At 36.8% G+C, this 9291-nt stretch overlaps 1 protein-coding gene across 1 annotated transcript; it reads right to left on the bottom strand.

Annotated features, from left to right (window-relative positions):
* Positions 1-6107: 6107 nt before the first annotated feature.
* On the bottom strand, positions 6108-8698 carry LOC112185333 (root phototropism protein 3). The gene is made up of 2 exons (XM_024323572.2): positions 7687-8698; positions 6108-6857 (listed from the first exon to the last, which is right to left on the bottom strand). Exons 1-2 carry the CDS (start codon positions 8494-8496, stop codon positions 6309-6311), a joined length of 1359 nt encoding a protein of 452 aa, XP_024179340.1. The 5' UTR covers positions 8497-8698; the 3' UTR covers positions 6108-6308.
* Positions 8699-9291: the final 593 nt, after the last annotated feature.

Here is a 9291-nt window from a genome sequence, read left to right as displayed (position 1 = left end):
CGAACGCACCCTCGGCCGGGTCCTCCAAGGCCGACCTGAGCCTAATCTGGTTCCTGCTCCAGAGTCTGGTGGATTTGGATTTGAACCTCAAGAAGCTTGGGTCCAGATTGTTGCTGCTTAAAGGCGAACCCAGTGAGGTCATCGTTCATTGCCTTAAGGAGGTTACTAACTCTACTTTTTTCTTAATCCCTAATATATTTTTCAATTTCAATATTTTATTGAAATTTAGAGTTTGGGGTTTTCGTTTGTTGTTGTTTGAGCAGTGGGATGTGAAAAAACTTTGCTTTGAGTATGACACCGAACCATATTACCAAGCTCTAGATGTTAAAGTCAAGGTATGCAGCTTTACATTTTTCATTTTTGTGATTACAAGTGATATCATGTAAAGTTATATTATTGATTAGCAAATGGAGGACTTTGAGATTTCAAACCACTGAGCTTCTCTCTATTTTGCTTCAATACAAGAAATTTTCTTTCCTTTCGGTAAGAACTTCTACTTTCTGTTAAATTCTAGTTCTTAAAGCTATTCAAGGTTGTAATGGAATGCACTTTTGATTATTACGTTTTGGTAAACCCATGAGGATGGATAGGACTGGAAAAGACCAAAGATAAATTACTGCACTCCAAGTGTTTGATGTTATGCCTCAAAGACAACACCCAAGTTTGATGTTATTCCATGATTTTCGAAAAACCTATACTTCTTGTTTTACTCTCAGTTTTTAACAGCTTAAAATAGACTCTTCAATGATCATTTTGAGCTTGGTTTCAAGAAAAAATGGAGTTAAAATGAGATACTTGTGCTATTTTGAAGTTACTGCACTGTTTCAGGATTTTTGCAAAATCAGCGTTTCTGTCCATTTTAGATTCTTGTTTAACCCTCCATTTGAACTTCGATTAGCATGAAACTTTGCAAAATAGTAGCTTTGCATGTCTACTTCAAATATGGAAAGTTTTGCTTGAAATCACTAAAAGACTAATTGTTGGTGAAATTTTCTTGCTTGTTACCAGTTTTCTGAAATTTCCTCAAAACTTGCAGCTTATTGTTACAAACAATTTATTTGAGAACCTTTACACTTGTTTTTTGTCCTCGATCTTCAGTAAGTTAGATTAGAGATGCAAAGCATTCCCTGAAACTTAACTTCAATTCGAAAGGCTTAGAAAAGGTTTTGTCTTTCTTCGAAAGTGACTACAAACCAGTGTTTTCTATGCATTCTGATCAGAACATTCTGATCGATGCTTTCTTTTCGGAATAAGCCCACACATGGTGAAGGCTTGGAATGGGTGCAAGGCGTTGTAGCTGCTACCAAGGATCAAACCAAAAAGTGGAATTGAAGGACATCAAAATTGTTGTGGTTAGTACATACATATTCATTATGTTCTCTTTGTTTTTGGAGTTCAATTTTCTACTCAAGCATAGAGGGAGAGAAATATAAGGGAGAAAGCAGGGAGCGAAAGATGCAGAAGAATGAAAACAGTAGCTAAGAAATGGTTTTGTTTATGTTAATTTGTAGGCATTGATAGCAATCGCTCCAAATTTCAGCCCTTGTCTCTTCCTAATGTCAAAAAGAGTGGTATTGTTCTTTTATTCTCTACTGATTTACAATTTAATTGTTTCTATGAACAATAGAGTAGTGCACTGATTGTTTGTTGTTATATTTGGTCGATTGAGTTCACCAAAAGTTTGAGAGTTTTGATCAACTAATCCCCTGGCCTCCTTTGTTTTTGTCTTCCCTTATCAGCAAATGGAGAAGCATATCAAGACACTCATTGTCCTATCACACTACTTGGAGGTGCAGTCTTTTTCCTCTCCATTGTCCACCATACTAAGCAAGCTCAAGACTCCACAACTCCCAAAAGGTATGAAACTCTTGACTTTGCTTTCAATGTTAGGCCTCATTTTGCACTACTTTGATTCTTGTTTTAATTTAGAAATTTGTTTAACTTCTTAAATCTACACCTAACCTAGAAGATGAATAAGTTGATGCTTATTTTTGCTTGATATATATTCACTACCCTAAACTTGATTTAGGGAAATTATGACTTTGCTCCAAGCTAAAGACTAGGCCCATTTTGCATGATTTAAGACTCTAGTTACTATTAGCTTTATATAAGCTCAGTTTTGATCATTGTTTTAATCTACGAAAATTTGTAATCTGCACCTCCTACCTACTTTTTCCAATCTAATATGCATGCATGACAGATCTCTATTACTATTGTAGAAAAGCTGCAAATGTATTTGACACAAACCTTAGTAACTGAAGTGCATATGGTTTTAGTTTTGGCTGCTAGGTTATAACACAAACCTTATAGCAGATACATTGTATCAATAATCTAAATTTCTGTCTATTGGCTTGTTTGTTTAGGTTCTTATTTTGGCAAGGACAAATCATTAGAGTTCATGTAGCTCTGCATCTATTTAAGGTTGATAGAACATACCTAATGACAAGTATAATAGTTACGGTACATTTTTAATTTCATTTTGTAGTTGATTCTCCTTTGATCGGATATTAGTTTGTATACATATCTAGACCTATTCCTGATTTATCAGCAATGATAACATTGAATATCTTGTAATACTGCTATTTCATTACTTTCTATCTTTCATTCTACTATATTTTTAAAAGTATACAAGGCGCTGTGAATTAATACATTCTCGATAGCAGTTTGAATAACGAGGTTCATTTGCTCAGTTAAGCCTCCAACTAGTAAGCTTTGGGTTCTTATAACATCCTCTCATTGTTGTTTTACAGAGATCTCAGCTTCAACAAATTGGAATAGGAATTCAAGATCTTAAATCTGCAACTAATTTAGAAGATATATAGAAGTTGATGCTTATAGATAATGTAATAGCGGACTCACTTCCAGTGTCCTTAAATCCATTTTTTCTAGAAGTGAACCTTTGGCTAGTCTTAGAATTGTGATTGTTGGTTGGTTATAGATGATGGGTTTCATAATATTTTTCAATATATGATATTTGTTGCAGATGCTATTAGCTTTGGTGTGCAATTCACACCATTTTTTTTTTTTTTTTTATAAATGAAATATTCTTTTGCGACGGCAAAGTATCCGTCGCAAACAATTCACCCCTATTTTTTTTTTAAATGAAATATCTTTTTGCGACAGCAAAGTACTCGTCACAAATAGTTTAACCATTGCGACGACAACAGTTTTTAGTCGCAAATACTTTTTGCAACTGAAATTTACCGTCACAAATGGATCTTGTGACGCCACCTATTGCAACGCTAACTTTTCCGTCGCGAAAAGCTCAATTTGCCGTCGCGAAAAGTTTTTGCCGTCGTAAAATAGGCGCGCAAAAGCAATTGTTTTTAGTAGTGCTCCCATTGCTGTGCACTTTACACTCTTTTCTATTTCCCCTCAATTGGGGTCATGCTTTAGGCCCAAACTTTATAAGTGTTTTTTTTTTTAGGCATAATCGATTTTCAAAAACTCAGCCGCTTAGGCATTGGGCGATGGGTCTCCACCATGAGGAATGGAAAATCCGTGGATTTGGATGGGTTAAGGTTGGGCGGCTGCTTAGGCGGGTGACTAGGCTCCTAAGCGGTTGGGCTAAGAGGTAGTGAACGATTCCGAGTAGACTTGGGAGGTCAGATATGGGTAGATGTGCACAAACAACATCATTTTTGGTTGAAAAAAAGAGAGAAAGAAAGATGGATCGGGTAGAGAGATACTGAGATGGGTCTGATGGATAAATCTGAGAGGAATGTGGATGACATAGCAGCTTTGGAGGGGTTTAAAGATGGGAGCTTTCTTGGTTTCAAAGGCAAGAGCTTTTTGGGTCTGAAACAGAGAGAAATGAGAGAAAGAGGAGAGATGGGTTTGGGTTGAAGAAGAAGAAGAGCAGAAGAGGAAAATGGTGGTACCTAACCTGGGTATGCAGAGATGGAGAGGGAAAAAGATACAGAGTGAGATTTCTTTTTCTTTTTCATAAGGTATTAAGGATAGAGTCATAGAGATTGGGATTTCAAGAGAGAGATATATTTTTTTTTTTTTGGTTTTTTTTTTATAGAATAGAGAGACATTGTGCTTTGCTTTTTTTTTTTTTTTTTTTTTTTTGTGGTTTGGACAATAGATAATGTGCTATGTGTAGCTAGCTTTTTATCTTTTATTTTATCTAATTTTGTACTATTTAGATTTTGTGAAAATGGTGTGTCGTTTTTTTTTCCCCCATTTTTATTACTCTTTAAGTCTTTATATGTTCTTATTTATTAATTATGTGCTATAAAAATTTTAAAAAAAAATGAAAACAAAACAAAACCACCTAGTTGCGTGAGCGCTTGTCTCCTGGACACCGCCCGACTAGCATCTATCGGTTTTTAGAACCTTAGGCATAACATTAGTACTCCAACACAAATTTAAATGCCGCACAGTAAATGACCGCTTAAAAGGGTAGTAGTACGATTGGGGTATTAAATTGACGATAAAGTACACATACAATATCTCAATTTATTTCATATAGTGTCTTTAAATATGTAATTGATACATTGTGGATTATTATGGCTGTATTAATTTAGATATAGTTATGATCTTAAATTTTTCATTGCAGGCATAGGGCTGATCCTTTGGTTGCATTTACACCTTAGGTTTCGGGGGACCTTCCCTGCATCCCAATTGTGGGTTACAACCTCTTTCATAATGATTTGCTTCTCCATGGTTGCAATTCTGTGGATACTTTGGGCTGCATCCAGGAGTGGGATCACCTCTTTCAATAGGTTCGTAGTGTATAAATTGTGTGCCATCTACTTCTTCAACCAAAACTAATGCAAACATAATTAGGCACAAAACACTCATTGTCTTGAACGCAACCGCCATGATTTAATATTAGTTTTAATTATGGATGGAAAAAGGTAAATGAGCTTTTTCAAAATTTATAAGCACAACTTTCATCCCAAAATAGGCACAAAAAGAATCAAAGCCTTAGAGGCACATGTCGGAATTTGTTAATTATTGTTTCTGAAACAAAATTTGTTATTGCTTATTGGCCTTGATTGAAACCTTTTATTTAGGCTATGATAGTGCCAATTGGCATGGGCACAATATTGTTTGATTTTGTTGTTATACAAATCTAGATAGGCTAAGATGTTTTAGAAACTAGAAGAATTGATTAGTTATGTAAATATATATGGCATGCTAGTTTTTTTTTCTTTCTTTTTTTGTGTGTGTGTGTTGTTTTAAGTGGTTAATTTTGTTAAGAGACACATCATCATCTTATTTATTTTTTAAAAATCTCAATATCAATATGTATATAACAAAGATAACGTTTTTCGTCCAGTACCATTTGGTTTAGTAACATAGTCTCTTCTTCGTAAGTGGGAGGTTGTGAGTTTGACTCACGAAATACTAGTTTGATCATTTGAGTTGTTTATCTTATCAAAAAAAAAAAAAAAACGTTTTTCTGTTAAGCTATTTAGTGTAGAGAACACAATAGCACATATGTTTTTTTTTTGTTTGTCGAACCCTTCACCTAACCTAATCTTATTCCAATTCTTCAACTTCTTTCATCATTTGGGCCTCAAATGACTTCATATGCTTGCGTTTATATAATTGTGTGTGTGTATATACACATGTTGATTTTACATATGCTTATTCATATATCTTATGTAACTTGATTTTTGACAATTATCGTGTTACTTGTTATTACGACTACTGTTCACCTCGTCACCAGGTGACTAAAAATTTCATGATCATCTACTATTTGATCTACATTCAATTACTGATTAGAACACCTAAAATACATTTATTTAATGTAAACCCTTAAATTTAAATCAAGTGGTGAGTGATCATGAATTTCATGCTCACCATTGATCACGTGAAGATCTCTGCACTTATTATAAGATGAACATAATTTTATGCAACTTATATACTACAACAATGGAATTTGATCGTTAATTTTTTATTCAATATGGACTAAAGTAATATCAACTCAACAAACCCGCAAACTCAAATATGTGCACAAGCGAGGAAGGCATGCAAGATGCATGTGTTTAGTGCAATCGATCAGAAGAAAAGTGGATTATTAAACTATAAATAAAAAAAATCTCGCATTTGCGATCGTAATGTTTTCCCACTAGCATATAGGAAAGATAGTATAAATGAATGCGATCATGACATCAGGGTTAAGTTCTTTTGTTAATTTCAGATCATACTTGTCAATGCACGACACATGCAATTATTATTTTTTCCTTAAAAACTTTGCACAATACACTTAATACTACATACAACATGCATGTAATCAGTCCCATAGCTAGAAAAAGCACGAAAGCCAACCAATTCCCAACCCCCTTCAACATTTAAGACATAGAATTCCTCCACTTCGGGGTAACTCTACCTCTAACCAACTTGGTCTTCATATCCATCGCTGGCGTTTGTTTCCCATACCCAACCTCCCCTTCTCCACCCTCATTAATCCTCACCAGACCATTCCCGCTCTTAAATGAAGGTATTCCAAAAACATTCCACTTGAAAATCCCTTTCTTTTTCTCCCTTGATTTTCTCTCCATCTGCATTTGCATTGAGCTGCATTGGCTCTGTAGCCTAAGAACCTCATCTTTCAAGCTCCTTATCTGCGTATGCAGATTCGACATGTCTCGCTTTGAGTGGCATCTGGCGGCGCCTGGATCTGCTAAGGGGTTTGGGCTCCGTGCACTGCCGCTGAACGAGCCACTCCAGTCGATGTTTCTGTGGAGCTTGGTTTGCTCGCAGAAGAGAACTTGGATTACAGCTCTGACGGGCAAGCGTTCGTTTTGAGCAGCATGAAGAGATGCCTCAGGGGAGAGCTTTCGACTGTCAATTAGTCTACACAGACTCTTGCGATCATGCTTGGATACTCCAGGATGTGCCTGCATGCAGCAATATATATATGGCCGGAATTAAGGAAGCATATATCAGTTAGTTTATAATTAAACACAACATGCTAGATATTTAGTCTATATATATGCAACTCAATCATCGTAATTCCTCTTTCTTACTGTCACGTACTATTCTTTCAGGGGAATTCTAATTAAAAACTAACCAATTGGATGCTATTACTCGGTCATCTAAAATGTGCATTAAACTTATGAATTTGTCTGGTAATTAATCAAATAGTTAAATGAACTCTAATTCACTAAGACCTTAAAAATAAACGGTCCGTCCTCCGGGATGCAAATTCCTGGATAGCACATCCTCATCCTTACCGATGAAAGAACAATGTGATATATATTGAAAAAGGCAGGGACCCTAATTAATTTAATCATATATATATATATATATATATATATATATGCACAGCGTTAATTATGCAGCAGAATGGAACAACAGATAAACCAAATTTTGAAATATCCAGATGGGTTGGCCGACCACTGTGTACATTAAAAAAGGGCATTTATGTCATTTTACTAATAGAGTCGTCCAAGAAGCCACCTAATTAAACAGTTTCAGATGTCTTGCTGGTGACAACACAGCCATATATGGCTCCATTCGATCTTCAGGACCAGTTAACAGATAAGCTTAATTCTTTCACTGGCTTCTGTACTGTCTACGTCCTAAGCTCCCCTCTTTCTTATCTTGTTTCCGTTATAGTTACAGAGTGAATCATCCAACTCATCTTAATTAATGAACTCAAATTATCCAAAATTCTTACTGATTAATTAAGTGATGAACTACTCAAATGATGCTATTATAACTTACTTTGAGATAAGTATCAATGGCTCGGTATAACCCATCATCTGTGGCTCGAGCATGGCTAGGCAGAGCTCCAGCGAGGGCCGCAAACTCCGGCAAGCTCAGATTCACATCCACAGCGGCCTCAGCAAGGTAACAATCAACGAGCTTCGCCACCTTCACCATGGCAGCTCCACTTTTAGCAGCAGAATCCTCCAGGTTCACAAACCTCTTCACCAACCTAATAACAAGTTCAACGTCCAATAATGTCCCGCACGTGTGACTAAAAGAAGGAATCATGAGTTCCTTTAGTGACGCTTGGTCTAGCTGCCACGAAATCCTCTTCTCCAGCTCTGCTCGATAAGAGGGCTCGACCCCCACCATGTTGGCGGTCCTTAGCAGCCGGAGGAGGAAGTTGCACGGGATGCAGTCCTTCTCCGGAGGCAGAACCCCGACTAGGGTTTCAACGAAGAACCTTTTTCTCATCCACAAGGCTGTAACGCTTTCCGGGGAGGACTCAAAGTTCGTCAGGCTGCTCTTTTGGTCGGAGAAGACATCACCCAAGAGGTCGGGAAGCCATTTGGAGGCGTAGTGGGTGATAATTGAGCCGATGAGGTCGGGTCGTACGCCTTTGGCCTTAATTCCGGCTAGCGTTTTGACAAAGTAGTCCATGTCGAGAATGCAAGCATCGTCGAACCAGCATTCTGCTGCGAACGGGGAGGGTTTCCCTGGGAAAGTGATGGATTCTTGCAAGTAGTACTCTTGGTTGTTCTTCATTATTTTGGTGCAGTGGGTAATGATGGAGTTGAGGGTATATATGCTTTCTTTCGCGTACATGTAGAGGTAAAAGTAATTCCTGAATTGGCAAGAATGCCCTTCTGTTATTGAAATGATCTGAAGAAAAGGACACGGATGGCTTGGGGTTTAAGTAATCTCAGTGGTGTAGCCTGTACTGAAGATGAACGGGTGAGAACCGAGGAGGACGATGCATATGGATAAAAGACAGAGAGAGAGAAAGAGAGCTGGCTAGCTATTAGGGAGAGGGTGAGTAAGATGAGTACAAGATGGGTTATAAGTGCAAACTATTCCTTCCTATGACACATTTAATGGCTCATTGTCTGGTATGCATGGAGAACAAAACTAATTATAACACCACCGATGGCTTGAAAGAGACTCCTACCAGAAAACTCTTCCCTCCCTCTTTCTTCTTCTCTGTAAATTACTGTGAGGATCCAATATATATGACCAGAAAAAACGGTGTGATATATTTCACACAACACGTACACCGCACGGTTATCACATTTCTATATAGAGTACTCTTGATTTGCACCAATATTGTGTTTATGATTAACCGGGGAATTATTACATTGTCTTGGATCATAATTACTATGATTAACCTATGGACGTAAATCGAGACTGCTTTCTTAGATTGCAAAAGAATGTTGCAAATAATGAAGTCGATGAACAATCCACTGAGATTACTTAAACCCCATAATTATGTATCAATTGACGAGAATTGTTCATTGACTTCATTATTTAATTAACCCATAATTAAACTCTATCCTAATTAAATTGCAAAAGAATGTTGCTTTGGAGTACTATGATTCAAATAATGAAGTCGATGAACAATCC

Source organism: Rosa chinensis, chromosome 2 (assembly GCF_002994745.2).
Source record: "Rosa chinensis cultivar Old Blush chromosome 2, RchiOBHm-V2, whole genome shotgun sequence".
In the NCBI taxonomy this organism is placed as follows: domain Eukaryota; kingdom Viridiplantae; phylum Streptophyta; class Magnoliopsida; order Rosales; family Rosaceae; genus Rosa; species Rosa chinensis.
Note: the sequence above shows the minus strand (reverse complement) of the source record. Positions and strands in the feature narration are given on the sequence as shown.

Excerpts from the sequence above, each read along its gene's own strand:
- LOC112185333 (XM_024323572.2), bottom strand. The coding sequence starts at position 8,496 with ATGTACGCGAAAGAAAGCATATATACCCTCAACTCCATCATTACCCAC. Across the intron at positions 6,858-7,686 it reads CCATTGATACTTATCTCAAA|GCACATCCTGGAGTATCCAA; the intron begins GTAAGTTATAAT and ends TGCTGCATGCAG.